The following is a 19,747-nucleotide window of genomic DNA, read 5'->3' as shown; positions in this document are numbered from 1 at the left end:
AATATATCCTTGTCGAGATCCTAGTGCAAGTCGCTGTATTGCCATTGTGGGAAGCAAGTCAGAAATCCATCACCGAGAGACACAGCATTACAGGTGATCCTCTTCAGTCATTTGCACCAGAATGCGATTGAATTCTTCCTAGTTCCCCTCTTCAAAATAGAAAGGATACATCACTATCCACGCAAAGACGCTATGCATTCACTCTCTCTCACACACTTGTCGGTTTCCAAAAAACAACAAATACAAAAATCCGCAAACTCATAGTGCACTTTTTTTGCTATTCAGGAATCAACGAAGTGACTTGCATTCGCACTGTTGCAACGAACTAGGGATCAGTTTCGCCTGTCAAGAATTGATAAGATTGCCTCGAAACAAGTCCTTATTGGTGACGTCGTTGTAGCCCTGAAGCTCATCGGGACTGTTCGAGGAAAGCTTGACTCAAATCATACTCTGCCGGTTGGCTCCGCTAATACACGACGGAAAGGAACGATTCTCAAGAGTTGTTTGCCGCAAGCGCGCCTTTGTTTTCTGCCGGTCCATGCATACAGTCTGTATAGCGCAATTATGAGAGAAAGAGATTGCTCTCGGTACTCCCTAGTTGACTGAACCACTACACCGAAGGTTGTTGGACATGTTCGTATTGAATGCAACTGTAGTTGTACAAGAAACCATCAGCCAAACCATAATGGATTATGAACCACAACTCGACGAAAAGAGACGAATGAAGCTCAAAGAATCTTCCATGCGCATTAAGTTAAATATATGTTAACAGCGGTTTTCCACTTCAACGTGTGCGTTTAAGCAAAGGTGCACCGTGCACGCAAACTAGCTCTGTTTTGGCATGAAAGCTAACCTACACTGTTATGGGTTTCACGGTTGTGTAAGTACTGAGAGAGCAGGAGAGAGCGATAATGAAGTGCTGTGTGTGTGTATTAAATTTTAAATTTTTATCCTATAAGACATTCTTCATTTCAATCGGCCATATAAATAATTGTATATAGCTATCACATTTTTGTACAAGAATAGGCGGAGTTATTGCGTGCGCAAATTTCAGCCCGTATGGTGGCATGCAAGAGAGAGCAGGCCGGCAGGAGAGAGTTTTACCTCAACGTGAAGGCAAGCAACCATAAAAAGAGGCGGGCTCATAAATTTTGTCGCTACCTCTCGTATATCCCCGCCACAGTAGATGAATGTTGATTGACAAGGCAGTGTATATTTGCCTTCGAAACGCGTACGACGTGTTTACGAACGTCGCTCTCACTCTTTATATATTCAACCATAAGAGAAATTATTATAACAATAACAGTATACCAATAATCATTTAAATTCGTCTTCGTTAGTCATTTATTACTGCACTTCGGCAAATTTAGACAAATATATATCGCTATTAAAATTAATATCTATCCGTCGCCGTTAATAGCAACAACAACGTAAGGATTGTTCTACCGCGGCTGAGAACAGCAGTTCATCACTTCGAGACGTTCCGATGCATTCACAAACGATTGGTAGTGTGTAGCGACAGAAGATAATGCCGCAAATTTTTTTAAAGACATGGATCGTACCTCAATCACAATAAGTTAGAGAACGCACAAGCGTGTACAAAATCCCGCCGTAGCCACTTGTGTGATACAGTTTTCGTTTTCGTCTGTCATCCGAATGCAACAAACGGTCAACGACGTGCGGCATACCATTCATCGAGATTCTTGGCGATCCAGTGCCTGCTGTGATTATTACAACCTCGTGTTGTGTTGTTATCCTTTCGGCCAACTCGACGCGCGATCTGATCTATCATTTGCCGCACGAGAACAGCACTAGGTGAGAGAAAGAGCAAGAGAGCGAGTAACAAGGAGAGCCTTCTGTGTTGTAGAATTCGTCCTCGTCACACCGCGCATACCACACACTCACACTCACGGCCTCGTGAAAAAAGCGCGCATCGAAAGTGAAGACTCCAGTGTGAAACCTAGACAGTGTTCCGCGTAAGTGTGATAAATCATTTCTCGCTCATCACACGCGCAGCCGACGACATTGTGCAAAGAGCTCTCCTCGCTCGCTGAACCGAAATGCAAGTAATTAATATTCTTTTTTTCGGCTGCTGAAAACTCATCGCGCGGTAGACGTCGTGGGATGTTTGTGTACTATTTCTACTATTGATCGAACATTTTCGCGTGTTTTGTCATAAAAAGAGACAATTATTTCGTTCGTTCGGTCGTTCCCTCGTGAGATGATGTTCGTCGCGTTAACGGGTAAAGCGTAAGGAAAATAGTAATAAAATCACACAACGCACTATAAGGAGTTATTATGAAACTGTGATTCTAGTTTTAACTAAGTGAATTTTTATTTAAGATTGCTACAATCAGGAAAGAAACAAAGATATACGTAATACGAGAAGAGTAAAGTCATCAACTGGAACTCTTGGATTGATCAATGTGCGCGCGTGTTAGTGTGAATGAGAAAATTATCATTAATCAAAACCTGGGCAAAACGGTAAATACATCAAACATGAAAATAAACCAAGGGTGATTTTGCCTACGCAAGAGTAAACATATTTTATGTTTTCCTAATTCCATTCATCGGGAAAAAAAATTCTCCGATGTTTTCCACAACGAGTAACGTCTGCGATTTCCTATGATTTACCGGGAGCGTTATCGGTATTACAGAAAGCATAAAAATAAGTAACTCGCGACGCTCCTGGAACTGGTACTAGTTTCAAAGAGACAGTGCAAAGCAGTTGTTCTATGAAGAAGTGGCAATAGTGTTTGTGTATGTGTTTTTTTTTTGTTAAGTGAAAAGTGAAGAATTAAAGTAGTTGATTTATCGTTCGTTGGTTTCCAAGCGGCGGAACCTAAGAACGGCGGCCGCCCACATCGGAGAGATTGATGGCACAACCTAGGGTAGGTATTGCATTTTAGTTGCAAACAAGGAGCTATTTCTGCGCGTCTTTGCGTATTAAAACAATGGTGCTATCAATTGTACTTTTTTTTCTTGGAAAAGCTGTAAATCGTGATCTGTAAAGAGTGACGGGTAAAAAATGTTCTCAGTTTTTCCGGCGGTTTGCTCAATAACATTTATGTGGCAGAACGTTTTCTTGACGAAAGTCGGAACTCTATATGGGATCCGCTAGTTTATTTATTAACGGGAATCCATTGAATGTGATGCTGCATCATACGTATTTGGATTAAAATGTACTCAAACATATTGCACATTTTCAACAAAAATTAACAAATAAGTGCGCACCGTTTTTGCCGGGTCACCTATGTGTCTTTGGTGCACGCATTCCATATGAATCTAGAAATAAGTGAGCCCAAGACACCTAGGCGAATAAACAGAAACGTGCACGTTTATAAAACTTTTTGCATTTTTGAGGTAGACCAGTTCAAGTTGCAATGAACAATCATTCTATTTAAACGATTATTCAATGGGTACAATTTGAAGTTAAGTTATCATCAGCAAGTGGTTACTCCATTGTTGTAATTTGTTCATGTTCATATCTTTTGAATTCGACAGCGTCGGATTAAAAGGGTTCACCCTGATAATCCTACGATGATTTGTGCAACTACGACAACTGTATGGTGATTGAATACAAATGTGTGAATTAAATTAGTACCGTGCAAGACTGAATTAGATACTCCTAAGAAATTAAACGAAATCCAAACACGTTTTACAAAACGCCTACTTTTGGTAGGAGGTTTACGTATTCCTATCCTATATGCATTTCGGTCCCTTACGGTATACGTTTAATTGCCACTTTTTTCTTTAGGATCGATTGGGTCTCCACCCAATTTACAACACCATTAATGAATAAAATGACTTCTTAAGAATTCCCATTAAATGTTCTAAACCTCGTGACACGGTCAAAGTTCAACTAATTTTAACAGCCAGTGGTAGAATAGCTGGAGGTTCAAACCGGCGTACTTTTTAATATTTTAAATGCTGCCAAGGTTAACATCGTGCTTAACATTTATTTAAATAGCGGCACCGGATGTGTAGTGGTAAGCGTGATTTTCTCTCACCCCAGTAGGCCTGGGTTCAGTCCCAGTCGGCGCCGCCGGGATGTTCTGAGGCATAACATCTGTGATCACGCCTTTCTTCGGAAGGGAAGTAAAGCCATTGGTCCCCGGTTCATGAGCTGATGGATCGATAGGTAGGGTCCAGGTGTGTGAGCCTGCCTCCCTAGCGTCGGTAGCATTCGTGCTTATCATGGCAAACAAGATCGACGGAAAACAAATCAAGGAAAAAAATATTTATTTAAATCAATATTGATGAATGATATAAAGGATCTGAAAAAAAAACACGTTGGTCCCTTTTATTATCACTATTAGTATAAAGAAAACTAACGTGATAACTATTTTATTCTTGAACCATGTAAAGATCGTTTTTTCAACTATTTTTGAAGTCCAGTTTTAAACAATAAATCAGCCTTAACATCAATCTACCTGTACACAAATCTCAACAAAAATAATAATTTCAAAATATTCCTTGAAATGAATATACGTTAAGGAAACTAGCATATTTCGCGTATTTTTCAACTGGTTCAAGTTCAAATAATGCGTTTTTAAAATGAAATGTATTTTTGCATGCAAATATAATTTTAAATGCAAGAAAAAAAAATGTTTTTTACTGTTATTATTATAGTCACTTTAACACACTTGGGTGATTCGTGACTCGCATGAAATGTGAACTCGTGATATTGGCGTGAGAGGTTAATCACTGCGCTGGAGCCATCCCCAGTAAGGAACAAGTGATTTTCTCAGATTTTTGATATTTCAGTATCTCGATTCGATATTTTCTCGTTCGATAGCTAACCTTACTTAATAAAAAAACTATTTGGCTAGTTGACAATTACCAGGTTAAATAATCGGTATATGGTATGATATGGTAGGGTTTTTATAAATTAACTGACAATCATTGTCTTATTGAATTAATATATTAATATATATAATAAGGCGTTGGCCCTGTTTTTGTGCTAAGATTCTTTTAAACAACACTGTAAGAGAATCCTCCCGGTTGGATGTTTCCAATTTGCTCTATTTTCAATACATAAGAGGCAATCCTGTCACTGCGTCACGCTCTAAGTTGAGATGAAGAGACTGGAAATGTGTAACAAGCAATGCATAAAGTATAGGATAAACTGAACAACTCAATGCATGCACCCAGTTAAGTCAAATTAAGGCTAATATGCCATAATCAAAATTTTGAGATAATAGTTATTTATGCAAAAAGATGTTTTTTTTTCAGCATGATTTTTACGAGCGCTGATATATGTTTTTGCTTACAACATTTTTTACACTCAAAATAGAGTCGAAAAGTAGTACTTTTCAACACTGTTATTTCGGTTAGAAAAGTATGCCGTTATATTATTTAAAACAGTGTTGAAAAGTTACACTTTTCAGCACTGAGTGCCTAAAAATAATGTTTGGTAATTATTATTATTTTTATTTATAAACCAATTAAACTACGAAAATATCGTGTAAAAACTATGGAAAACTTTGGGGAAGTCGTGCCGGTGAGAAAAAAAAAATGCTGAAAAAGAGTATATTAGCCTATTTTGCATTCATGTGCCTTTTTGATTTTTCAACACGCAACTCTCAAAATTCAGCTTTTCAAAAATATTTTATAAAAGCCTCGTTCAATTTATCTACACCTTGTTCAAGCAATTTAGCATTGGTGGCATTTAACCAAATTTTTGTTCATGGGCAGAACAGAAAAGTCGTATGTTTGTGCAAAACATTGTTCAACGGACTGCACTAGTTCATTTAATAAGGATTTTTCACATCATCTTTGAATAAAACAGATAGACATTATGATACCAGCAAGTGCGTAACATGCATGGCTCATTATTTCTTATTTTGGGTTGAAGTAAGTTAGTTCCTACACAATATAATTATTATTTTTAATTGAAATTCAAAAACAGTAATGGAGTTTTGTGCTTAAAAATCATGGAATTAAGTCGTGCACCGCTAACGCAGAAATTGTTCTTCATTGCTAGTGTGTTTTTGCATCAAAACTTATTCTACTTAACAAAACTTAAAAGAGCATCCGGAGAAGAAACGCAAAATGCAATCCTCTTAATTATCGTTTTCAATCAGAAAGTCTCAAGCTGTGCGTTCCGACAATGTCGAGGTTCCCGCTTAATCTCCATTATTTAAAAATGCAAATCCAATTTCGGTTTTCGCAAAACAACGGCATCCAACGACGAATGCCTGTGCACATCAAGAAATCGAGGAAAAGGAGATTGAGAAACTCTTGATGCTGTTGGATTTGGCAAAGCATTAAATCCCTTTTCTGCTTTGCTCCTTTTTGCACCGTTTGCCTTTTGTTTGCAATAGCAGTGTGTAGCGAATGTATGTGTGCATTGTATGTGTTCCTAACAAATGAGCAAAAATAAGATTTTCTTTATCTACCTTTTGTTTGGACCTCGACAAAAAGGATTCGAAGATTTGGTGAGGAAAAAAAAGGTAATTGAGGTACACACCAAGGTGTTCCACTCATACCGTCAGTTGTCCTTAAAAGTTTTGATTTTTTAGGCGATATTCTTCCTATTCGACACGGATTTATACGTCCCCAGTGGAACTTGTTTTTTTTAACTTCCAGAATTGTAAGTTCAGAGTAGGCCTATGTTTTTATATGCTCACAGCACAATTATCAGGGAAGTCGTCAAAATTTCTAATACGAACATTGACCGATATGTTTAACAAATACTTTGCTCTAAAGGCAGCATGGCTATCTGGAAGCTCTATACATCTAACTTTTATACGACATGGACATGATTTCGTTTTTTTTTTGTGTTTTGATCGCCTATGTTTTTTTTTTACAAATTCTACATCTCGCAAGATAAACGAAATATACAGTTGCAGTCTATGAAAAATAGTTGTGTGAGGATAAGTTTCGATCTATCTGATTATACCACAAGATGGTAAACATTATAATAAGCAACTATTGTGGTGTCTTCGAAATGCTTCATTTTGAAGATATTAACATTGTCCCGCTAGATTGCATTCATGGTCCTTAGTGAACAGGTTAGCATACGTTCTTTAGACACCTCCACAGCTAATTTGGGCCTTGTTATGCCTACATACCCACAAGTACGTTATCAAATGAAAACAATAATTCAGTACTTCAGTAGAATCTTATTCAAGCTATACCAATATGATTCATAATACAATCACCGTGTAGGGCTGAAATACCGTTTTTTAAATGATAGTGCTTAATTTAAAACTCTTTTTAGCCCTTGCATTTACTTAGGTAGTGTTTAATCTAAAACTTTTCAAAGCCTTTACATTTACATAGGTAAATGCAGGGTAGGCAATTTTTTTACACAAATTTATAACTTTTCACTCAGTTAATGAAGCATGGTTTTACTTTTAGCAAATGATAACGTAGGATCAGAGTAGACACACATAGAGTAGTTATATCACAACATTTGAATGCACATCAATGTTTTTTTTCATTAAAAGTGTGAAATGACCAGCGGTTTTGAGAACAGCTTTTCGTCTAAATACAAATATTCTTGTTTTTACGTACCTATATGAACATCAAACTCTTTTCTATCAGTTGGTACAAGAAAATCCATGTTTCGTCAAGTGAGTGCAGAGTTATGAACAAATGAGAAATTTTTGCGAAAAATCGTTGTCATTGAAAGACTTCACGCGATATTGACAACATTATGACGAAGTACCTAGGACCGGTGCGTCGGAGTTAAAATGCAAGCAAAAGTACTTACTGTAATTAATGTTGGTAATGCATCGTAATGAAAGTCTTTGTCGTACTTAATGTATTCAAAATGTAATTAATGGTTTGAAAATGTAGTTAACGAATTTCGATTACGAAAGTACAACTGTAATTAATGCAATTAAAAATTAGTTAACGGTCGGCAGGGTGTAGTTGAAGATTTAATTAATGAAATTAGTTTAATTTCATCTGTTGCCTGCATCGGACATAAATACAATTGAGGTTTCTTGGTTTGAAATCGTCACTGAGAGCATTGATTCTCAAAAAAACCTTCGTTAAAATCTCATTACTTTTTTAGTCAAATTTTCACCTGGTAACAAAAAGTGTAATTCCGTGCATTCTATGTCACATTATTGTAATCCAGGCAGTTAAGTGCGTAGATGCTTGTTTACTTTAACGGTTCCATGGAATTGTTTTGCTTAATTCATTTAGTTTCGTTACAAATTTAGTTAATAACATAAACTGCACAACAATGGGTCTGGGTTCAATCCCATCCGAGGTCGGTGGGATTTTTCTGAGGCATAAAAATCTCTGGTCACGTCTTCCTTCGGAAGGAAAGTAAAGCTGTTGGTCCCGGCCATGTGTTTTGATGGGTGCGATATCCTACGCAGGTGTGGAAGCTGCCTTCCTGCACATTCGATTGTCGTCAATGGATGGCAATCGATGTCCATCAGTGATTGGCACTAGATTGCGGAACAGAGACCGACGTTAAATAAAGGAAAAAAGAAGAAAACCTGCACATGTTCGTCACTGACAATTGACATGGTTTCCCATGAAGATGACTTTTAGCTCGAATGAGTGACCAAAGCAGTTTTATCAAAATCGCCGTGTATGGACGAGCTTTTGCAGCACAGGTTCAGCCTAGGAATTTGTTATATGTTACACGGGAATACACAAAGTTCTTGATCGTTGAAATTTGGCTAATCGATACTCAGAATCATGATATATAATCATGCAAAAAATGAGCGCTATAGGACTTCATTTACCTCCTGATGTATGTGGCTGATTTTTTAATTCCATCCATCGTCCAAAATGTACTGAAAATATTGATCTATAAACATGGATAGTAAATTTCATGAATTAGCTTTATTTCAACTTTGAGCATGACTCAACTTCCAACTTTCTGTTTTATTTACAAATGAAAGTGCTCGACGTTAAGGGATCAAATATGAAATAATCTGGTAAACATGTCTATAGAAAAGATTTTGATCTATATTGATACAACACCCATCAATTTTGTCATGTTTGCATGAAACAAATCAACAGGGCAGGTAGAAGATAGTTAAATTTGTACTACTAACAAAGGCCTTCATTTCAAATTTAATGAAAAATTTCTAGTTTTCCCCTTAAATCGTGAACGCAGTTAAGAATTCTTATCTAACACAGCAAACAAAATTGTATTATCCAGCAACATAATTTATGCTGATTAATGAAATATTGATGTAATTGGAAAAAAAAAAACAGATGGATGTAATTATGTTCGCAAAATCTATGTACATGGTATAACGAAATATTGCGAATGACCTATGTGCAGCTGTTTGGATGTAATATTAAATTTTTGTTTTCTGTTATGACAAACAAGAACAGTGAAGAAATAATGAACGGTATAATTGTTTTTTTTTTGTTTCTAACTTGTCTAGCCTCGCAACAGCAGCCGTTTTCATTGATTACCGTTCGGACGTGAAAAGATTTCTTTAAAATTCATCTGCTGGTGGATGATATATGAGATTATATTCTCGGTGCTGTAATAGCTATTATTATTCATTATAACTAACTCACATGCGTAAGACGTATGTTAGGCCGATACAGTTTTTTCAATCCCTGAATTATAGCAGTTTATTGATTTTTTCATTATTGCTTTAACACGTTCCATTTTCAATAACCGAAACTCTGCTTTTGATGAATCATGCAGAACTAAACTCGCATCACTATGGGCCGCAGCATAGGAAGGAATGATTTTTACTGCACGAGTAACCCCGTCGGGAATCGAGCACCTCGGGTGGGGAGCGAAGCAGGCCGAAAATGAGAAAAATCACTTACACGCGCATGCTACGGCTCTCGACGGCACTAACGATCGCGTCATTATAGTAGAAAAGCACGGCACGGCGGCCGGCGAGAAGACGGTTGGTGCGGTGCCGACTGGGCCCGTTTTGTGGAAACGCGGCCAGATTATCGACCCGGGCAGCCGCTGGATGCTCGTCTTTGTCTATCTTCTCCTTGTTCCCAGCATCGAACATGCTAAAAAGCATTTCTAATGTGATATTAGAAACAATAGGTCCGAGATTTTGGGAATTTCGATTTTTATGGAGGGCGTGAACCGAATAGCCTAAATTTTTTGCCGCATCAACCGAGGCATTGGAACTCTTGATTCGTTAATGGTTAGTTAATCTGTTTGGAGTATTAGGAAATGCTTGCCTCTTTGTTTACATGATTCGTAGACCATTCTTTGGTAAAACACGTGCTTCTGGGATGCAAAGTGTAAATCTAAAACTCGCGTAACATTTGAAAAGGGCATACGTTTCATTGAATTGATTTTCTTGTTTCTTTCAACTGATTCTTATGTCAAAAGGGTCGCTTACATGTGTCGGTCTCAGGGAACATAAATTTACTTGACATTTTCGTAGTGTGTACCTTTGACTTTGTTTACATAATATATTCTGTTCTGTTCATATGCGAAGTCTTTATGAAGCGTTACGGTATTTTTGGATGATCCATTTCCAATGTACTTCAAGTACATATTCACATGACAAATTAAATATACTGTTGATCAACTAGCGTACATTTCTATTTTTCGATTATTATTTTCAAAATCTAAGATAGGTCCCACTTGCCTCGATGAACGGGAACAATGAGAACTTTTACGCATTCTTTCAATATCATTTTCAGATTTTTTTTATGTTGAATATTTGGTTTATTATGGGTGTACACTTGTGTAGTGATTTGCATAATTTGAAAATAATGATTATTACACAATCACATAATGCTGAACTATCAAACCTTCATGTGTAAGGTATAAAACGTCCCCTTTGCATTTCTACGAATTCAGGCTTAATGTAAATTCAATACTGATGGGCAATCCAAGTATTTAATGGAGCAACTCTGCCTGTGCACGTTTCACAGCTGTCTATTGTCACAAATAAATATGAAAAATAGAATAGTGAAAAGCACCCTTCCGGGGTAATTTTTTACACCACTTTGGTAAGCATATTTAAGAAAGTGTTTATTAAATCTTTGTGGTGTATGCGACATCTAAGATTTATGCTCTGGGACATGTCACACTTTTGGTGAGTGGTGTGGTATCCGCTTAGAATAGAGCAGCGTTTTTCAAGCTTCCAATCTCTTTTTATTTTTCTCATTTTGAAATTAAACAAGCTCCCAACCTTTTCAACATTGAATACAAACGTTGTATATGTATATAATATGATGCTGTATGTGTATACATATGATTACCTGAAACTTTAAAAAACAGATTGACATTGAATCGGCTTGAAAAACATAAAATTCACACGGTTGGTCGCGACTCATAGATTGAGAAAAGCTGGAATAGAGCTCTTTGTTGTGGGAGCATATTAGTTGATACATGGGGTATGGCCTTTTTTTAGTGTGAAAACAAATCTTTGTTTCTATTTTAACTGCCAATAAAGACAAACAAATGATAACAGGTTATTTCTAATTCCCAAAGCAACGTTAATTAAAGTGAAAAAGATAAATATTTAACTGCTTTTCCTTAAGGGCATATTATACCTGTTTAACCTACCGGTGAATCTGATCATAGGTCGATGAAGATAATTGATCAAAGCAGATATGACCTTTTTAAAATGTTCGTCTAGATTTTGTGTTCATGTTTAGAAAAAAAAATGTCCCAGTCAGCTGTTGTCGTATGTGCATAAATTCAAATTCATCGGTACACACGGTCCATTCAAGTAGATTGCACGATAATAATTCTTCAAACGTTGAAGGGAGGTAAATGGCCCAACAAACAGATTCGATTTACTACTGTTCACATGTGGAATAAGTACGAACATTGAAAGCACTATATTAGCTGAAAACCGATCAAGGAGTAAGGAATCTTTCTCATTTTCTTGAATTTCATTGCGGGACGTTTGGCTCTGTAAAATTATGAACCTTGCCCAAACTTCTGGGTGATGAATTTCAAAATGGCCGTGTAGTAAAATTGATTAATGATCTTTTCTCGTCTGCGCTCGGCGTTCTCGTTCCTCGCGAGGGGTACCCTAGTACTATATATATGGGCTGTTTTTTTTTCTATTTTGCTTCGTCTGTGCTTTGACGATGATGATGGGTACACACACAATTTTTGACAGGATGAAAACAGACGCATGCGTTTTATTTCTGCTATACTCTAGTCTTTTGTTTGGTACCATCTAGTGAAAGTCACATAGACCGGTTGTACATCAGAATGGAATAGACAACTTGGTCCTCGTGTGTCGGCATTACTTCGGTTCCACTGTTTTGTCCACATCCTTGTTGGAGTCAGACACGGTCATATTAAAGCGGTAAAGTTCGTCGGTGAGGATAGTGAATATCTGTTCAATATTTAAAAAATACAGTCGATAGATGAATGTATGCGTTACATTGAAGTATGTACGGGATTCCGAGGAGCCGCTAAAAAAGATTCCTATGCCTTTCGGTTTCAAACGCTATGGATGCTATGGAAAGATAATGCTTTAAATTTCACTAAAGTCAAAATGGGCAAAACGATACCGTCCAACAATAGACCGAACCATATACTGGGACGCTTTTTTGTCCTTGTGAAAATGGAACCATTCATGCGCTGTACCCGTCCATATTTTGGTGAACCACGTTCCGCTCTACCATAGTAGGCTGTCTGACCACCATCAACGGTGAACAACGGTGGAAAAATAAGCGAGTTACCTACTCTCCACACACAATAACTAATATGCGTAAAATGAAGTTTAAGTAAAATCAATAATTTAAATTTCAACCTGTTTTCTGCTAGATACGTACGATCAGCAGCTGGTTGACTTGGCTAACTAATCTTCCCATTACTCGGTGATGCCGATGATGTAGTGTGAAATGATTTGACAGATTTCGAACATTGTTAAAATCAATTGAAATTTTTCATCTATTTGATCAAACGAAACAGAGCACGGCCTACTGTGTGTGCTTGGTTTGGAACCGCCGGGGTGTGTGATTAGCAACGGTAGTGGAAACTGCACTGAAGCAAATAAGTAATATAGAATGAGAGACGAAACCAGTGAATGGTATTCGAGAATTGTATTCGGTTTTGAACAATTGGTATGAACGAATTGCCTCTAAGCACTATCTGTGAACGGATGAATGAGAGAAGGAATCATCATCAGCACCATCATGATCACTGCTGTTGATTGCATCGTTAGTGAGTAGGATTGCTTGGGGCTACAGCGTGACAGACAGAGATGAGACAAAACTGTTGGTGCAATTTTAGGGCATCGTCCATGGTGTCGCAGGCACCGAAATGTCAAACACCAACAGAGAAACTATGAAATAATTTAATAAAGCACTCATGCTGGAATGTACACTGCACGGGGTGTATTGATATCAAGAGTCGCTTTAAGTGAATAATTACAATTTTTAAAACATTCTAATTGAATGGTTTGGGACTTCGAATACAGTGAGGAATACTTATTCTCAGATGGTTTTTTCGTCAGTGCTATTTTTTTCCAGATACTTGGATTGCGGTAGTTGCTGAAATGAATAGCATATCCGGTCAGCATTCTACCTGCCGAAGCTTAAGCATAAACATTCAGGAATAAGAATTCCTCACTGTAGTTGTAAGCGTGAAGCGACCATGTTTCCATGTGGGACATTTGCTCAATTTCCCTGGGAATAGGATGTAATTATTGTGCTTGCCATACAATACACAAAGATATGCGATGGCAGGCTTTGAAAGTATCTATGGAAAAGTTTAATTGTCTGAAAATTACTTTAGAAGTAATTAAATTACTGATATTATATGGATTGTATTGATTTGAAATGACATCATTGATCGCTTGCTTATATTATTCTTGAATTAATATGACATAGTTAGATCGCTTCACTGACGGTTACATTTACATTTCCGTGTGAGTACCACTCACGATTAGAATTTTTCTGCTCCCAACTAGCGAATTGTTTTGCACTATAAACTAGAACAGTGCAACTACTATTTTTCAGACAAACAGCGTAAAGTATCGTTTTACTCCATTCAATATTCCATTTAGCTTCCCGTTGGTTGGTTGGTTATACGCACAGGAAGAATACAATCGTAGCTGAAAAAACACAAAATGGAAAACTCATGCCATTGTCAGCTCAACAATCTCGTTTTACCTGTGTTTCTCGCATTGTTTGCTGAGTTTTCGTACATAAGAGAGAAGGGTTCTTCAGCCCGTTCTACCATAGAATTTTTTTTTCTCACTCATTTCACTCGAATCGCTATCTCGCATTTTCCCCACTAATTATACACGAATTCAAGTTTTATTTTATAGTTCCGCTTCGGTTGCGAAGGTTCTTTTTCGTTGCTTTGCTTTCCCTCATTGAATGTAAAGACCTGCGAGACGGCTAGTCGCCATTTTATCATGAGAATTAGTTGAGCGTGAAGAGCTTGAAAGTAAAGCAAACGAAATGTCTTTGTACTTTATTTGGGGAGATTAGCAACGTGCTATTCATTTTCTTGCTGTAATTATTCATTGCAGAATAATGATCAAGTTCAGCGCACTCGGTGGCGGAACGCATAGCATATCCCACATGAAAGATCTCTTCTCTTATCTCATAGAGTTATCATTACGAATGCATAAATCAGATGCATTGCTTAAGCTGGATAGCGCCACCATCACATCGATTACGAAGAATCAGTTCCAAGACATTCGAATGAATAGACTGCCACCAAACATTGAGGACTCAGAACACTTGCTAGTAACATATAGTATAGGTGACGCTGTCGACATGTCCCACAGTACCGAATCGTAAATTACATTATTTTTCAAATTGCTTTTATCTCTTTTATTCTAATTCTGATCTTCATTCAAAGGGAAAGTGTGACATGAATTAACCAAAAGAAAATATTATTTTTTTTCCTTCGATGCACTTTGGTTCTTATATTTGGGGTAAACACGAAGGCACGCGTACGTTTTTGGTGCTATTCAAAGCATTACCCTTGAATACTCAATAAAAAGTAATAAAAGATATTTTGCTTTTATTTTTCTGAAAGCATTAGAATGTTCTGATGGCCATCGTGCATGTCGATACTGAATTTCCGGCTGTAGGTAAATGATTCAATCACAGCACATCATTGTAGAGGAACTGTACTGTTTATCTTCTCGTCTAATGCTGCAACTTATTTTAGCCCATTTTTTCCTCCAGCATTTCCAAGATGAATAAATTGCTAAATTAATTAAATTAACACACATCAGACACTCCAATGAGCCGGCATCGTGAGCTGATTTGTTTACGCATTGCAACGAACCGTTACGCTCTATCTAATTTCACGCTATCGCTGCGATCGCCGTTGATGACGCCGCCACCGCCGCGCCGTTGTTGCCGGTGAGCCGTTGAGTGTGTGGTACGGAATGGCTGCCACATGCTAGAGGGAACGGCTCATATGTGCAGAGAAACGATGCGTTCTGATGCATACAGTTAACATGGTCGTCGAAGTTTCATTCCAGCTTCTATTGAATTCATTTTCATTTTTATCTATCGAACGGAGCGATTGCATTACCATGGCATTGTACGTCGTGCGTTTATAAATGCATTTGGGACGTGGCTTCCTTAGGTTGAACTGTCTTCAATAGAAAATAAATTCCCACTCTTAAGACTTTCTTCTGAAATGTTATAAGTTTTTGAAGCTCAAGGCTATTTCATAAAATTCCAAAATAGACCTCTCCGAAGCAGTACTATAAGGTCACATTACGCGTAACATTTCTCTTACCGCAAACCCTTATAAAAACATAGTTTTACGTTAAATCTTCCTGGTGTCTTCGGGGCACTTACTCTTTTGCTCTATGTTCTGGGGATCTATGAGAGAAAGTAATATTGGAAATTAAAATATATTTCTTATGAGTTATTGGCACTGTCCGTCTTACCTCGATGGTAAACTATTTGCAAAAATGCCTCACTAGCAAACGTAATAACAAAATTTAACTACAAATCCCAACAAGCCATCTAGAAGATGTCCAGGAACAGGATAGTAGAGTATGTTACTGTTTTGGTGCTATACAACCATAGGAATTGTACACCGAAATTTACATCACATTACCGCTAGAGGCATAAATTTGTTTTTGTTTATATTTTTACATTTGACGGCTCCCGTGACAAGTAGAATATTGTAGAATGCATTAAATATCATTAATTAAGAGCGGGTGTGACCTAAGAGGAAGAGGAGACAACTGGCTTCTTACTCTTTTATCTCGATCTCTATATCTATCTATATCTATCTCTATCTCTATCTTACGCACTTCAAATCGGCCAATCTCGATCTGGTTCGCGTTTGACAGAAAAGTCGTTCGTTTTCGCCCCCGTATTGTCTCCTCTTCCTCTTAGGGTGTGACGAAAATCCGATTATTCAATAGTTAAGCCTTCAAACAATCAGATGTCCGTATTATTCCCACTGTTCGTCTTACTCCGAATAACCATAATCTCTTGCAATTGAATTTTAAAAAATCCACAGTTCCGTTAAACGTACTCCATAGAACGAACGTTTGGTCTGACGCTGCCCATGAGCTTCAGCACAGATTGCTTGGGGATTGTTTTGATCACTTTTTTTTACAATCTATCTTCGATTAGATTAACTGTCTTAAGGTATGGCCAGAGCCCAAAAAAATTCTATTGGCCTGGCCTCCGGACAGTTGGAGAGTTTATTTCTTTGGGCATGAATTTTGTCATGTTTGTCATCGACGATAATAACACATGTCCATTTTACACACAGCATATCGTATAGCTTCCGAGTTCCGAGTCCTTGGTTTGACAGATGATGGTTTAATATGTCTCCATTTTGGTTCCTTCTATTTCTTGAACGTCTTTGTTTCATAGTTTGGAACGTTGGACGTTACTCCCAGTATATAGGCACACGAGCATGGTCACTTTTATTATTGACGATCACTTGCGTGATCTACCGATTCAGCATCAGTACACAGGTCGCGGTTTTTGGACAGATTTCGGTGTGTTCTGGAAGGTAACCACTTCACCGATCAATGGCTGCTCCGATACTTACATTTCGATCAATGGCATCTCCGGACTAGTTAGATAGGGATCGATCCGTTTCCAATTTTTATGGGAAACCTCACATTTAGAGAATTTCAAAAATAAAATGCCCTTTCGACACACAGACTAGCTGAGCAATATTGTCGAACAGCTCTTAAACGTCAACGGGATAGAAATAGCGGTGAGTTGAAAGTGTGTTTATACTTTTTGGGGCACTCTAATGTTATATGTCCTTATCGTGTTTTTTTCCGAAACTTCCACCAATCACAAAATTTGTTCACAACAATGGAGAAGACTATATCTGCTATTTTGATAAATTTGGCCAATCACCTAGCAAATCGTAAATAGCAAAGAATGCGGAATTTTCCAAAGTTACTTAACACTTAAGTATCCTGGGCTTCAGTGGTACACTAAAAGTCGTTGCCAGACAGTTGGTTTCTGTAACAATTTGTAGATTTTGAAGACAATAGGTGGTTCGCGTAAATTCTCTTTTCCCACGATGGGGCTTACATCTTAGGTGTAGCTTACGGGGATAAGCATTTATTTACTCAGCCGATGGATACCAGCTAGACGCTGTTTAAGCTACACCTAAATGAACAGGTGCTCGGGATTGAGGGTTATTCTATCACCGTGCTATAGTAACCGTTCCGGAATTTGACAACATTTCCCAGACTAGGCCTTTTAGCTATGACCATGTTTCAGCTGGTAGTCGACTCGAGGAGGCGTGAGGTTGGAACCTATTGTTTATTGATTATTGCTTATGGTTCATCTGACATATTTTGGAGCTATGGAATTAAAAAAACAAAATAACAATGAAATATTCTAAAACAGGACAGTCTTCTAATAAAAAAATAAAGGCACACTAAAGCAAAACGAAGCATAAGCGTCATTAGGTTGGAGGCTGGAACTCATGAGGACACGCAGCTTTCATTTTGTCAACTCACAATAGTTATGACCGAAACGTCGGGTGCTAACTTAAAACCCGTTTTTTAAATCATAAGAAGCTGAAAGCTATAACCTCAATCATAAAAAGAGAGAATTTAGGAAGACGATACAGCTCTAATCAGTGTGGTCACTCAACCGGGAAACCCGGATGAACTGGGCATTAAACGGGAATCGTAACAAACCGAAAAAATCGGGAGTTTAATTACAATCTCAAAATATGATTTAATTACAATCGAATTCTGTTAATTTGCTACCTGTATGTAATTTTTTTTCTCTGTTTTATGTACTTTGCTCTACTTGTTGATATAACTAATTTGTAGTTTTCAGAGTTAAAACACTTAACGCAACGACTTACTTTTAGTTAGTCTGGGACAGGCATGGAAAATCATTTACATTCATTTCATGCATTCATTTACATTCATTTGCCTCTATCTTTTTTCATCAACAGCATTCCGCAAAATTATGTATAAAGCTTTAGTAGGTTTTGTTATTAGCTACAACTTTTACCCATAACTCAAATCTGTATCTCTTATATATCACAAATTATAGCGAGCAGAACTTGTTACTGTTTTTCAGTGAATGTAAAATACATTCACTGAAAAACAATAGTGAATTCTGTTCGCTCTGGTTCTTCATGCATAAGAGATACGGATTTGAGTTGTTAACAAAAGTTGAAGCTAATCACAAAACCTACAAAGCGCCATACATTATTTTGTGGAATTCTGTTGATGAAAAAAGTTAGGGGCAAATGAATGTAAATGAATGCACGAAATGAATGCAAAAGATTTTCCATGCCTGGTCTGGGATAAGGAATCATAAAAAAGTCCTTAGTCTCAGGCACTTCAGAGTCTGATATTTTTTTCGAAGTGCTTAGTTGTTTTATCGCATAATACACCAACTTATAATGGAGCAACGGATTTTAATTTCACATTTACAGATTTAATTCCTTAAGTTATTAAGCTAATCCGGAAAACTAAGTTTGACAACCGGGATAAACAAGAAACAAACAGGAAATTTCTATTCTTAAATCCAGTGGCCACCCTGTCTTATGACAATATGTGGAGTATAGAAGCAAGCGAGAGTTATAAGCTTTGGATGCGCAATGTGCCGTGCCAGTAGTAGCCGAGGGTGTCTGTCCCGCTCTACAGTGACATACATATTTTAAACTACCGTAATGTTTAATCATTATCGGAATGGGTTTGTAGGTTGAAGTTTCACTTGCATCATACAACGTGCACAGGCCACATTATTAGGATTTTTGACTTATTAAATAGTCCTGTTTTTGATTTGCGTGTACGTGGTTTGTGTGTGTGTGTGTGTGTGTGTGTGTGTGTGTGTGTGTGTGTGTGTGTGTGTGTGTGTGTGTGTGTGTGTGTGTGTGTGTGTGTGTGTGTGTGTGTGTGTGTGTGTGTGTGTGTGTGTGTGTGTGTGTGTCTGTGTGTGTGTGTGTGTCTGTGTGTGTGTGTGTGTCTTTTGTGTGTGTGTGTGTGTGTGTCTTTTGTGTGTGTGTGTGTGTGTGTGTGTGTATGTGTGTGTGTGTGTCTATGTGTGTGTGTGTGTGTGTGTGTGTGTGTGTGTGTGTGTGTGTGTGTGTGTGTGTGTGTGTGTGTGTGTGTGTGTGTGTGTGTGTGTGTGTGTGTGTGTGTGTGTGTGTGTGTGTGTGTGTGTGTGTGTGTGTGTGTGTGTTTGATCTACTGATAATTGTTCAATGTGTTTACATTTCGAATAAAATCGCTAGTTTAATGAAGATTCGCAGTCGGCTTGAGCTAAATTTTCTCAATATTTTTAACGTTTTTCTTCACTTCCCATTCAACATCACAAATTTAACGATGATGATGATGATGGATATAGGTAATGTACTCATAACGTTACTTTCGTT

At 37.6% G+C, this 19,747-nt stretch overlaps 1 protein-coding gene across 1 annotated transcript in view; it reads left to right on the top strand.

Moving 5' to 3' along the window:
- Positions 1 to 1,209: 1,209 nt before the first annotated feature.
- The window catches only part of hth (homothorax), a 74,103-nt gene continuing 55,565 nt past the window's right edge, over positions 1,210 to 19,747 (top strand). Inside the window, exon 1 of the mRNA XM_065235912.1 lies at positions 1,210 to 2,891. Within this exon, the coding sequence (XP_065091984.1) occupies positions 2,877 to 2,891 (15 nt within the window). The 5' untranslated portion in view covers positions 1,210 to 2,876. The remainder of the gene's footprint in view (positions 2,892 to 19,747) is intronic.

This window comes from Ochlerotatus camptorhynchus, unplaced genomic scaffold (genome assembly GCF_037179485.1).
Source record: "Ochlerotatus camptorhynchus isolate MF236.1 unplaced genomic scaffold, CSIRO-AGI_Acam_v1.1 ptg000508l, whole genome shotgun sequence".
Lineage (NCBI taxonomy): Eukaryota > Metazoa > Arthropoda > Insecta > Diptera > Culicidae > Ochlerotatus > Ochlerotatus camptorhynchus.
Note: the sequence above shows the minus strand (reverse complement) of the source record. Positions and strands in the feature narration are given on the sequence as shown.